The 13,832-nt window shown below is 39.7% G+C and overlaps 1 protein-coding gene across 3 annotated transcripts in view; it reads right to left on the bottom strand.

The window, feature by feature from the left end:
* Nucleotides 1–3,065: 3,065 nt before the first annotated feature.
* KIF27 (kinesin family member 27) overlaps nt 3,066–13,832 on the bottom strand; it is a 28,101-nt gene continuing 17,334 nt past the window's right edge. For all 3 annotated transcript variants that reach the window (XM_065663330.1, XM_065663329.1, XM_065663331.1), the window contains exons 10-18: nt 13,610–13,818; nt 12,543–12,740; nt 12,088–12,201; nt 10,873–11,049; nt 10,030–10,245; nt 7,991–8,197; nt 7,099–7,297; nt 6,180–6,344; nt 3,066–3,825 (exon numbers count right to left, since the gene is read on the bottom strand). In XM_065663330.1, the coding sequence (XP_065519402.1) occupies nt 3,368–3,825; nt 6,180–6,344; nt 7,099–7,297; nt 7,991–8,197; nt 10,030–10,245; nt 10,873–11,049; nt 12,088–12,201; nt 12,543–12,740; nt 13,610–13,818 (1,943 nt within the window). In that variant the 3' untranslated portion in view covers nt 3,066–3,367. The remainder of the gene's footprint in view (nt 3,826–6,179; nt 6,345–7,098; nt 7,298–7,990; nt 8,198–10,029; nt 10,246–10,872; nt 11,050–12,087; nt 12,202–12,542; nt 12,741–13,609; nt 13,819–13,832) is intronic.

Genomic DNA, 13,832 nt, shown 5'->3' with positions numbered 1-13,832 from the left:
GCCATGCTGTTGCCCGTGTGATAAAAGTGCTTTCAAGCTGGAACCTTGAGAGCAGTCAGGTTGAAAATGGCTGTGCCAGGGTAGAAGGTCCCTCAACTCACAGACAGAGCTGGGGTTTCAATACCTGTTACACCTCACCATGACTGAAAAATCGTGGCACTCAGGTGGATTTCCTGGTGACTGGAAAAAAAGGTAATTTAACCCCCATTTTCAAGAAGGGGAAAATGGATGACCCAGGGAACTACAGCCCAGTCATTCTCACCTCTGTGCCTGGCAAAATCTTGGAGCACATTCTCCTGGAAGGCATGCTAAGGCACATGAAAAACAACAAGGTGCTTGGTGACAGCCAGCATGGCTTCACTAAGGGGAAATCCTGCCTGACCAATTTGGTGGCCTTCTATGGTGGGGCTACAGAACTGATGGATAGGGGTAGAACAGTTGATGTCATCTACCTGGACTTGTGCAAAGCTTTCAACACCGTCCCAGACAACATCCTTGTCTCTGAATTGGAGAGACATCAATTTGATGGATGGACCACTCGGTGGATAAAGAGCTGGCTGGATGGCCGCATGCAAAGAATTGTGATCAATGGCTCAATGTCCAGTAGGAGACCAGTAACGAGTGGTGTCCCTCTGTTTGCCGATTACACCAAGCTGTGTGGTTCGGTTGATAAGCTGGAGGGAAGGAATACCATCCAGAGGGACCTTGACATGCTTGTGAGGTGGGTCAATGCCAACCTTATGAAGTTTAACCGTGACAAGTGCAAGGTCCTACACCTGGGTGTAAGCAATCTCAGGCACAGCTACAGGTTGGGCAGAGAAGAGATTCAGAGCAGCCCTGTGAAGAAGGTCTTGGGGGTGTTGGTCAATGAGAAACTTAACACGAGCCAGCTTCAGTGTGCACTCACAGCCCAGAAAGCCAAGCATATTGACTGGTAACGAGTGGTGTCCCTCAGGGATCCGTGTTGGGACCGGTCTTGTTTAACATCTTCGCCGCTGAAACGGACAGTGGGGTTGAGTGCGCCCTCAGCAAGTTTGCCGATGACACCAAGCTGTGTGGTCCAGTTGATATGCTGGAGGGAAGGGATGCCATCCAGAGGAACCTTGACACGCTTGTAAGGTGGACTGATCCCAACCTTATGAAGTGCAAGGTCCTACACCTGGGTCAGAGCAATCCCAGGCACATCTACAGACTGGGCAAAGAAGAGATTCAGAGCAGCCTTGAGGAGAAGGACTTGGGGGTGTTGGTCAATGAGAAAATGAACATAAGCCAGCTTCAGTGTGTGCTTGCAGCCCAGAAAGCCAACCGTATCCTGGGCTGCATCAAAAGGAGCGTGACCAGCAGGTCGAAGGAGGTGACCCTGCCCCTCTACTCTGCTCTCAGGAGACCTCACCTGGAGTATTGTGTGCGGTTCTGGTGTCCTCAACATAAAAAGGACATGGAACTGCTGGAACAAGTCCAGAGGAGGGCCATGAGGATGATCAGGGGACTGGAGCACCTCCCGTATGAAGACAGGCTGAGGAAGTTGGGTCTGTTCAGCCTGGAGAAGAGAAGGCTGCTTGGAGACCTCCTAGCAGCCTTCCAGTATCTGAAGGGGCCTATAAAGGTGCTGGGGAGCAACTCTTCATTAGGGACTGTAGTGTTAGAACAAGGGGTAACGGCTTAAAACTTTAACAGGGGAAGTTTAGATTGGATATAAAGAAGAAGTTCTTTACTGTAAGGGTGGTGAGGCACTGAGTGGGTTGCCCAAGGAAGTTGTGAATGCTCCATCCCTGGTGGTGGACAGAGCCTTGGGTGACATGGTTTATTGTGAGGTGTCCCTGCCTATGGCAGGGAGGTTGGAACTAGATGATGTTAAGGTTCTTTCCAACCCTAACTATTCTGTGATTCTATGGTTCTATGATTAGGTTACTAAGAATGAAACTTTGTTTTGTTTCAGGATAACTAAATCTGCCATTAAGTTACTATAAGCCAGATTTGTTCCACAAATGTGGTGTGATTAGTATTTACACAAATAAGGGAGTTTCTGCAAACTACATGCATGGGGTAACTGCCATTTTGTGTAGACTGCTAAGAAGAGAGCCAGTAATGGAAAGGTCAATAGTCTGTTCTAGATATGCTGCCATCATAGTGTTGAAAAAATCATAATGGAGAGTTCAGATCATTGGTAAAGGTGGTTTATGTTCACAGTTACTAACTAGATGACAGATTATACATGTGGCTTTTTTTGTAGTTCTAGCAGGGCATGGCAGGAGAAAAAGCTGTTAATAAATGAAATAATGGCATGGTAGATTACTGCAGATTAGTTCCATATTGTTTTCACCCCCATATTGCACATCAGCTAAATGTCAGTGAAGGACAGCGAGTAACATCACTGTAGTAAAAGAAAGAGAGCAATAATAACAGCCTATCAGATGAATTCTTGCTTTTAAGTAGCAGAAATAAGAGGAGATGCATACTGTCTGAAAGAAGCAAAACCATTTAACTTGTTAGGTCTATTAGAGGTGCATACATGAGAACAGAAATCTAATTTTTAAAATGTTTAAATGTTTAAACATTTACTTTTCCCTGTGTGACTGCCTGGCCAGCCTCTCTCATCACTTTGCCTACATTAGGTCCCTCTCATGGCCAGTGGTTCTGCTTCTTCCATAAATGTATCTGATCCATTTATCTACCTATGATATAGATTCTTTATCTATCTATTAACTAGATCAGGTGACGCTGTAGTTATGTCTTGAAATGGGTATGGTATTTGAATCTAGTGTTTGAGTAACTGTTTCACCCGCAGTGTGACAGCTACAGCCACCTCCACAGCACCAGCTGACATCTACCAGTGACTGAGTTGTACTTTCCTGCATTTTCATTGCTTATTTTGCATCTATAAAGAACAGGTTTTTCACTTGTGTAAACTTCAAAAGAAGATGAATTAATCTTTAGTTATATAGGAGCATAAGGCATATGATAATGCATGGTATGAACTTGAGAAGAAATGCCTTGAGCAATTCCTTCACTTCATAAGGAGATGTGGTAATAAGTACACATCTGAAATTGTTTGTTTCTGTTTATTGACTTTTCACTAGAAACACAGCAATTAAGACATACACTTAGTATTAAACTTAACATTATGTCTTCCATAACTTCCATACTTCCGTACTCCCAAATAACTTCCATACTTCCAAAACTTCCATAACATTATGTCTTATGTCTTCCATAACAGTAAAAACAATCAAGCCCAATCCAAAACCTATCAAACAAGATCCCCATCTTTATTTCACAGCTCAGCTAAACAATAAGTAATAACTAGGTATAATTATGAAAGAAAAAATCATTTCCGTGTTAAGTGGTTTAAAATGAAATATTTTGCAATCTACTCAGAAACATTGGACTTTTTGTCCATTTCAATGGAATCTGCAGCAATAAAACTGACACCAACTCCAAGACTTGAGCGTTTCAAAGGTAATTCAGAGGGAGGAATATGACGTAGCTCTCGGCGAGATAGCTTTACTGGAGTTACTCCTTGAAACTGTGTTATGGTCTCTCTTCTCTGAGTGACAGAAGGTAGGTGAGGATATGATTTTGAAGGCTGAGCTTCACCTGTTCCTGTTTTGTCATCACTACTGCTTGACAAGCATTCTTTGTTGCACCCAAATTCTGAAACATCTTCTCCAAGGTTGTGTAAATGCTGCGCTCTTAAAATACTTGTTCTGTCTGTTGCTTTTATTTTCCCTGGTTGACTGTTGGTTTCAGGGTTAAGTGTTGACTTGAATTCTTCAGAAGCAACTTCTGCTTCATCTTGGCCAGATGCTTTGTCATCAGCACTGTCATCTAAAGTCAAATTCATCAGGAGGTAAATAGTTAGAACCTATAACTCTTCTGGGCACCTACCAGCAAGAAATATTAGTCAATACAGTTTTACAGCATCAAAAACTTGTAGTGTGAACATGGTAAAAAAAGGACATTTTGTCATTTCTGTTAAAAAGTTTGTCATCTATACAGGCATCAGAGGTATTAGCTAGTAACTCTCCTCTGACAAGGTACTGGTAATAAAAGCCTCACTATTCTAACTTGTTATGTATCCTGATAGGCAGTCTTAAAACAAGTGAACCACAACAGTCAAATATGAAATTATTAATTTATTGAAAAACAGGCAGCAATTACATTAGCACAACATGCACAACACATTCTGCAAATTTGACTGTAATGTATACACAAGGCTTTTACGATTTTAAAGCACAGCAACAAATTCTGAAGTGCTTTAATTGCATTGTATTGCAGCATGCCTCAGAATGTATTCAAAAGCAAAATAACTACCATGGAGGTTTTCTTGTAAAATTCGTAAACATCCACATGTGAAAAGCTGGAAATTCAGAGGGATCACCTTGCTACAATTTTGCTAGGTTGGGTATTTCTGCACACAGATGTACGTACTGCTTTGTATACAAGACTCACAGTAATCTTTCTGACACCAATTTATAATCAACCTTTAGAATATTCACGTTCATAGTTTGTGTTATTCCCCTTATCATTATTATCATTGGTGGTAGCAGTAGTGGTTTTGTGTTATACCTTAGTTACTGGACTGTTCTTATCTCAACCTGTGGGGTTTACATTCTTTCGATTCTACTCCACATCCCTTCTGGAGAGGAAGGAAAAAGGGGGTGGGGGTGAGTGTCCTGGGTTCAGCAGTGGCAGTCATTTTTCTCCTTGTTAGTAGTTGGTGCAGTGCTGTGTTTTTGACTTTCAGCCTGGGAACATCGCTGATAACACCCATGTTTTTAGTTGCTGCTCAGTAATGTTTACTCTGACCAAGGACTTTCTCAGTCTCATGCTCTGCCAGGCAGGAGGGGAAGCTGGGAGGAAGCCAGAGGTATTCCATACCACAGCACGTCATGCCCACTATATAAACTGGGGGCAGTTACCCAGTAGGGTTAGATCGCTGCTCGGGTCGGGCTGGGTATCGGTCAGCAGGTGGTGAGCAGTTGTATTCTCTCCCCTTGTTATTTCCCTTATCATTATTATTATTGGTGGTAGCAGCAGTGGTTTGTGTTACACCTTAGTTACTGGACTGTTCTTATTTCAACCCATGGCAGTTACATCCTTTTGATTCTCCTCCCCATCCCTCCTGGAGTGCGGGGAGGAAGGGAGCGGGGAGTGAGCAAACGGCTGCGTGGTTTTCTGGGTTGCTGGCTGGGCTTAAACCACGACAGTGAGTGAACAAACAGGTATGTTGTTCAGAGTTACTGGCTGGGTTTAAACCATGACAGTAATGAAGGTGTTGGCTCATTATCCTGCTCAGAGGGCAAGAGCTGAGCCTTAATTTGCTGTGGGAGCAGCAGGTATATGATCAGTGTCTGTGTGTTAGGAAGGCATGACACTGCTGAGGTGGAAATAAACAGAAGCGTCTGCTAGGAGGAAGAACCAGTCATGCTGAGCCTTAAGAAGAAACATAGGGCCAAGAAGGCTGTATTGAGCGTGTTAGATATTGATTGTGGCAGTGCAAGGTGTGAGACAAATAAAATAGTGACAGAAATAGAACCTTCTTTTTACCTCCAACTGATTAGCTGGCAAGTAGGACATGAAACAATTAAAAACTTATAGTAGCAGTTAGTTGTTGGTGTTTTGTTTGGGTCTTTGTGTGTGTGTGCATTTCTTTCTTCTGTTTGTTAGGGGTTTTTATGTCAAAACACAGAATCACATTAGGAAGCTCTTTTTTTTTTTCCCTACAAGTGTGTAAATCCTCTGGTTTAGCCTTAATAAGAAACAAAAGTTAGTTAGTAACTGCAAGTGTGGAATTCTTCAATTTTCCATTAAATAACTTTTATGAAATCATATGCTGGTAGCAACCTATCTGAAAGCATGGCGTATGACAAAGCCGTTAGTTACAACATCATTCAGACTATTTCAGATAGTAAAATTCCTTTTTCTTAACCACAGCAGTCTGAGGTTGTAGATCCTGAAATCATGTTAGAATCCACAGAAAACAGGAGAAATTAAACCACTGTTACAGCTATAAACCAATGTTGTCTCTCCTTCGAAACTGGGGGAGGGGTGTAATATATTCCTGGAGTTAGGTCAGTGCAAATATGACTTTCATGTCTGTCTGATATACTTCTGTGTGCTCATCACCCATCAAATGGTCTATTGACAATTGCATAAATTTTTTAACATAATATACTTACACTTAGTGGCTGCCCATAATCGATGGGATGACTCTCCAGTTAGGCCCTTCAACTTCTTCTTCAGTTCTCTGCTTGTTTTCTTATAGAAGAATAAGTCTTTTTCCAGTTGCTGGACTTTTACTTCATATGCTTTCAAGGTTTCTGAAATACCTTCACTATCTTGATCTAGGGCAAGTAAAACTAGTTTAAGAACCAAATACCTCTGTGCCAAAAAATCAAGATGCCCAACTAGACAGAATATGTCTTGCATCTTCTCTTCATCAGGGACTGTAGTGATAGAACAAGGGGGAATGGGTTCAAATTTAAACAGGGAAAGTTTAGGTTAGATGTAAAGAAGTTCCATACTGTGAGGGTGGTGAGGCACTGGAACAGGTTGCGCAAGAAGTGGTAAATGCTCCATCCCTGGCAGTGGTCAAGGCCAGGCTGGACAAAGTCTTGGGTGACATAATATAGTGGGAGGTGTCCCTGCCCATGGCAGGGTGGGGGTGGAACTAGATTATCTTAAGGTCCTTTCCAACGCTAACTATTCTATGATTCTGTGATCTTGATGACACTTTGCTTGCAATGTGTACATTTTAACTAGTACAACACAGGACCAAAAAAGCCATGCAAACCTCACTTGTCAGTTTTAACAGGAATATTTAGAAGTTCAAGATCAGCAGGACCAGTATCTTTTAAAATTTCCAATATTCCAAATTCAGTATAAAAACACAAGTCTGATACTGCTTTAGGAAAATCCTCTGTTTTACATACATACAGACATTATGTGCCTGTTCCTCAGCAACCTGCACAACATCAAAATTAGTGACAGCCAAAATATACCTCTGAACATTTTTTTTCTTTTCAGCTGGAATATAGTATTTGTCAGTAGTGACTGAATATAATACTTACTGAGCAATACCCCCCAGGAAACAAATACCTTTGAAATGATGCAGTATCAACTGTAGTTTTTTTTCATGTTCTTTGTGTTGTAGGGTCAGCTGCCTGTCACACTGCAACTTCACGTGGTCAAGTGCAGATTCTAACTCACGTATTAAGTTTTCCTGGTCTATGACTTTCATTTTCTGTTCTTCAATCTGCAGCTGTAATTTTCGTTCAGACTCACGTAGGCCAACAATCTAAGAAAGAAATAGACTTATTTTGATTTATTAAGCCTTTTTAATAATGGTTTTTACCCTTCTGCCTAATAAATTAAAGCATACAAAAGCAATGGTTTCTTACAAGCCATAAGCTTGTGGAATACAGACTTGCCTACTGCTGTGAGTTCACACTTCATGAATGAGCTCTGTACATTCTGATCACATGGACTAGTGGATTTTTAATATTCTGTGCAGAATTTAAATTGAAACAACAGTGTTTTCCTCATTCTGAAAGATTAACTTGCATCCCATAGACAGCTTGTTCACAAAATCTCATAAGTTTTACCCAAGATCACAAAGGCAACCATGTCTTAATACATTTCATTTTTGTTTCCAGTTGTTAGTATGAATCTTCAGCATGTGGCTGTAGACACTGCAGGCAGTGTATGCAAAAGTAGTTTATACAGGACTTAGGAAAAAAAACAATCTAGATTTGCAGCACCTTTTAAAGTAATGACCTGAACCAGAACATAGAAAGTTAACTCACAAGTATCCTATTAGGTTAATCTAAAAATTAAAAATATCTTAATTCATAGCAGATCTATGTAACCTGAAGAGATTTTCACTAAAAGCTCATTAAATTCAATTTGATTTCTTGACACCATTTCAATTTCATTATCTAGAATAGTAACAGAAAATAGGATAAAATATTGGTCATTAGCCAAAACAAACCTTATTGAAATATTTGAAGATGATAGCTCTGAGCTCAGCAGCAGACAGGGAAACTAGTTTTCCTATTACATTATTCTCACTTTGTGAAAGAATCTGAGAAGATGACTTAAGCAAGTGCTGGCGATTCTGAATACTTTCATTCTTATAATCAATAGCAGCCTCCAGGGCTTCAATTCCTTCTTCCAGCTGGAAAAGGACATGTTCTTCCTACAGAGAAACACATAAGAGCTTTTTTTTTTTTATTCAAAAAAAAGGGGGTAGAACTATTCTTTCTATATATAAGACATCTTTAATTTCATTCCCAAGAGTGAAACTAAACTAGTAGTAGTACAGAGAATGGAATGGGGAAAATAAAAGAGCAGAAATCTGGAACAGCTGCCATAGTACCCTCCCATGATAAAGAATCAATTGAATGGTTGATCACAAAAACAAAGGTCATGTTTCCCTTTTTATCCTTTCCTCATCCTCCCCACAGTTTAACTTCTGCTATTCTTTTTTGGTTGTGCTTGTTTTGTGTTGGATTAGTGAATGAATCAGGTCAGTAAGGAGTTTGGTGACTATAGCCTTTGTAGGGAAGTGGCAGAATTGCATGGCCTGAAGCACTGCAAAAGATTTTGAGGAGTAAGGCAAATAGGGTTCTTTCTGGGACATTATCACTTTAGCCATATGCCCGTACTGCCACTCAAGACCTAAAAATAATCTGCATACTTGATATGAATTTATTATATCTGTAGAGTAACTACACTGACCAATTCAAGTGTGGGCCACTCGGGTAATAGGACTTAGCTTTGCTTCAAAAATACAGAGGCTTTCAGGTGAAATTTGCTTTTTCACAAAATCCTATGAAAAAAAATCAAGGGGCATTGCTGCCCTGGAGGGAAGGGATGCCATCCAGAGGGACTTTGACACGCTTTGAGGTGGGCCAATGCCAACCTTATGAAGTTTAACAATGCCAAGTGCAAGGTCCTACACCTGGGTGCGAGCAATCTCAGGCACAGCTACAGGTTGGGCAAAGAAGAGATTCAGAGCAGCCCTGCAGAGAAGGACTTGGGGGTGTTGGTCGATGAGAAATTGAACATAAGCCAGCTTCAGTGTGCGCTCGCAGCCCAGAAAGCCAACCCTATCCTGGGCTGCATCAAAAGGAGCGTGACCAGCAGGTCGAAGGAGGTGATCCTGCCCCTCTACTCTGCTCTCGTGAGACCTCACTTAGACATGGAACTGTTGGAACAAGTCCAGAGGAGACATGGAACTGTTGGAACAAGTCCAGAGGAGGACCACGAGGATGATCAGGGGACTGGAGCACCTCCTGTATGAAGACAGGTGGGGAAAGTTGGGGCTGTTCAGCCTGGAGAAGAGAAGGCTGCTTGGAGACCTCATAGCAGCCTTCCAGTATCTGAAGGGGGCCTACAAGGATGCTGGGGAGGGACTCTGTATTAGGGACTGTAGTGATAGGACAAGGGGTAATGGGTTCAAACTTAAACAGGGGAAGTTTAGATTTGATATAAGGATGTTCTTTACTGTGAGGGTGGTTCTAACTGATAGAACTGCTGAAGAAATAGACATTTCTAATGTTAACATTAATTCTGCAACAGTCTTGATTCAGACATGGTTTATTGTGAGGTGTCCCTGCCCATGGCAGGGGGGTTGGAACCAGATGGTCCTTTCTAACCCTAACTATTCTATGATTCTATGATTCTATGCAAGTGCATTGTCTTGTTCTGTGTCCTAACATTAAAACATCTGCCTATGATAAAACAATGAACTTCTAGTTCCCTTATTTCTCATTATATGATCCTTAGGCCACTGGAGTTTGTCAAGGAACTAGCTGAATTAGGATCCCCTGACCATAAACTTTGTTCACTGGTACATAAGTGGTGCTATCAGAGCAGTATTTTAAGGTTGCTATTTACAAAAGTACCCAACCTCAGCTCCTTGATTCAAGCTTCCTAATAATTGGGAACATTTTAGGTTCTGATTAGAATGCTTTTGTTATACAACACTATCTAAACCCAGTATTTATGTCAGAAGTGCTTACTTACTTCAGGTGACAACACTTTACCGTCTTTCAGTTTCTCATCCACACTGTTTCTTCTTTTGAACAGCTGATCTCTTTCTGCCTGGAGAACTTGAATTTTTTCCAAAATGTGTGTCTTATCTTCAGTGGTGCTGCCCTGAAGCTGCATACCTTTATCACACAGTTCCTGATCCAGCATACTTAAGCGAGTAGACAATTTCATACTATCTTTGTTTAAAGCCTAAAAAAAACCCACAGCAACCACAAATATAAAACTGAAATACCCCTTCCAGTAAGAAAATTGTAGGTGAGACTGTCACATTCTGCAATGAAAGACTTGCCTGCTTCTTGTAATGAGACCCCATTTATTTGGAGTAGACAGGTACCATAAAATTTACTATTTACTCAAAAGATGAAAGAAAACAGAAACACTCAATGTGCAGTTGTCTGCATACTAAAAATTAAAGGGACTAGTCTTTGTAAGTGACAATTATACCTGAATTTCTATTCCCTTTCGCTACTGAAAAATAAATAATACAAAATGTTTCCCTGTTATGTTCTCCAGTTTGCAAAAGAACTGAGTCATTTTTAGATGTCATATTTTTTAATGCTTTGCAATAATAGAACACAGGTCTGTTTTATTGTTGGAATTTTGTTGTTGGAATTTTGGGGAGAGAAAGAGAATAAAAGTAATTATGCTGTGTTATTCACACTTTAGATGTTGATCTGCTCAAGTCAAAGAATAACTTCATAGCAAAGACACAGATCACACAGCTTGAGCCTCTTCTGCTATCTTTCTGGCTTCCCCCCACCATTCTTTCAGTTAGCACTATAACTGTGGTGAATTTTATGGGTTTTATTATACCACCTGGCTAGATCTCAGTTTCTTGATTTCCAAGTGGCTTTTCTCTTGCAATAATGCTTCTTTTTTGGCTACAATGGCTTCTCTGTTCTTTAAATCTTCTTCTAGTTCTGCTAACTGTTGGTGCTGTTGGAGAATTCTTTCAATTTCTTCATCCAGACATTTCTTTTGCTCTTCTAATTTCTGAAGTTTAATTGGAGATACAGAAAGCATTAACCAGGGCTTCTGGAGTCAGAATTTAGTGATCATGTTTTGACTTTTTCTGAATAACTGATAGAACTGCTGAAGAAATTGACATTTCTAATGTTAACATTAATTCTGCAACAGTCTTGATTCAGAATAATATAGAAATTGAACTGACTTAAAAAGAGGCTGAAAAATGCTACATTGCTACATCTCATATAAACAAATTTGTATCACGTCTTTTATGAAATGTATTCTTTTTCTAAGAACAGTTATATAAATAGATGTCTTCTACATTATCACAGCAATTAGGTTTGAAAGATATCACAAGAATTAAGTTAGCCCATCTTCACTACATTATAGTTACCGAAGACCAGCTATTTGTGGAAAAACATAATGACAAGCAATTATGATGTTGAAAGAAAGACAGCAAATGAGAGCTCTGATCCTGCTAGCACAGTCAGTTATAAATTTATTCTCAAGCCACAGTTTGTCATTGAATATATCCCTAGTATGGCTAAAAAGTTGCCTTTATTTAACTTCTTAGATTTCTTTTCACCTTTAAAGGCTTTGGATAACTTATGATACTGTCATGTTCCAGTGTCCACATCTGAAATTATGCACAGGACACATATTTTTCTAACCCTGTTAGGAACTACCAAAACTATAGACCTGTCACATATGTCAGAGGAGAAAATAAAAAAACCTAAACAAACCATGGAACATTTCTGATGGAGCTGATCAGGATCACCCTCAAACCTACCAGACAAACAAACTTGTTGAATTCTTAGGTCTTTGAATCAGCATCTTTGACAAATCACATAAAGAAAAGACATTAGAGCTTCTCCTTTTCTTTATTCAAAAAAAGAGTTGCTAGACTATACTCCCAATTTTTGCTATAGCAAAAAAAAAAAAAAAAAGTACAAACTATGATTGAATACGCTTCTTCTAAATACTTCACAAAGATGGCTAGGGATGAAGAAAGAATGTTTGGGTTTTTTTTCCAGGGCCTACACAGATTTGGAATAGATTAGCTACCTGTAGCTTCTGTGAAGTTTCCACTGAGTCATTTTTCTTCTTTTTAAACTCAGCAATCTCCTTATCCTTAAGTCGAAGGATCTTCTGTTGTTGCTCCATCTTTAGCTGAAGTTCCTATAAAGAAAAAAAAAGCCCCATTATTCCTGCCTTAGTCTGTTTTTAAAGTGCATTTAATGTCAGAGTCCACACATGTATACAATCTGAAATACTGACCCTAAATTTACATGTAAAATTGCAATTTAGAGCCAGATATCATGTAATAAATAATAAAAAGCTGAAAAGAAAGGCAAACTGAAGATTTCTGTTAAAGTTATAGCAATTTCTTAAGTGCATTTGTCAAGAAAGTAACTACTTAAAACTGGAAAGCCTAGCAGTATAGTTTATTGACTTTGGGGAAGCAATGTCAAAACTGGCACACCTCATTCTTTGTCACAAAGAACCAGGAAGAATCCTACTCTAATTTGTTGCTGGTCCCGCTGAATCTCTGCTTCTAGTTGCTTCTTTTTTTCGCTCTCCTCACACAATCTCTTCTGTAGCTGGGTCTGCTGACGCTTCATCTGAGCCACATTCTCCTCAAGTTCTGTTGCTTGTCTCTCACTTTGGTTAGATAATGAAGCCAAATTCTTAGTGTCTTGCTGCTTCTTCTGTAAGGCCTGAATGTTCATGACAAATTTCAGCTTAATAGTAGAAAAACTAAAATATTACTCACAACTTCATTCTTTATTTCACTAAATTCTTGAGTTAGCAAGACTTACTAACCTCTGTGCAAGCAATCATTCATTATTTCTCTGGTTTTTGAGCTATGTGGTAAAGTTGGCACAGCCAAAATTAGCTTCAAGCAACATGAGAAGTTAAGGTAAAGATACAGTTCATGCCTGGCAATACTATGAAAGTAGTAAAATCTAATAGGACTCACAGATGTGGGAAATGTGCAGAAACATAGTGGTGCCAGAATGCTGGTCCTGAGCTCCAGTCAATAAGCCAACTACCTCTTTCTTAATGGGGTTTGTCTAACCCACCATTCTAAGACCAAGAAGCACAGAATACCTAAGCTGGCCCTACACAGAACTTAAAACTTAGGTATAGCAAAACGTAAAAGTAGAAGGTCAGTGCCATATAAGATGACTGTATTAGGCCTGGTCTTGCAAACTGTCACAGTGATTTGCTTAGAGATGGAATTTTTACGGTACTTTCATAAAACATTGATTTTATTTATGGCAGGTAACAACCTTGTGATATTCTCCATGTGTAGGTTCTTTTATGGTACTACACACAATGGTGTATGAGCATCTCATATTACCCACCTTCTTGGTTTCTTATCTATCAAGAAAATACTGTATCTAACCACATATATGGATAACATAAATAGCATTCTGTGTATAATAGTATTAAGTTTCTCATTATCTACATCAATCAGCTTCCAGTGTGTAAAACTGGTGAGAGTTTTACAAGCAGAGTGTTAAGGTTCAAACGCAATAGCGAGACAGGGATTTGCAAACCTTAATGGTTAGATGAGACATACCTGCACTTTCAACTTAGCTGCATCCATCTTCTTCCGGAATTCCTTTTGTAACTTTGTTTTCTCAGAAATGTCTCTCAGTTCCTTGTTACTTTCCAGCTCCTGAAGCTGCTTTTGTGTTTCAGCCAGTTCCAGTTTGGCCTGCTCAGATTCTTGTTCCATTTTAGTTATCTTCAAAGAGCATTGCCTGCTTACAGACTGAGCATCCTTACCTTAAAAACATCAT

This window comes from Lathamus discolor, chromosome Z (genome assembly GCF_037157495.1).
Source record: "Lathamus discolor isolate bLatDis1 chromosome Z, bLatDis1.hap1, whole genome shotgun sequence".
Lineage (NCBI taxonomy): Eukaryota > Metazoa > Chordata > Aves > Psittaciformes > Psittacidae > Lathamus > Lathamus discolor.
The sequence above is the reverse complement of the archived record's forward strand: the minus strand, read 5'-3'. Positions and strand labels throughout refer to the sequence as shown.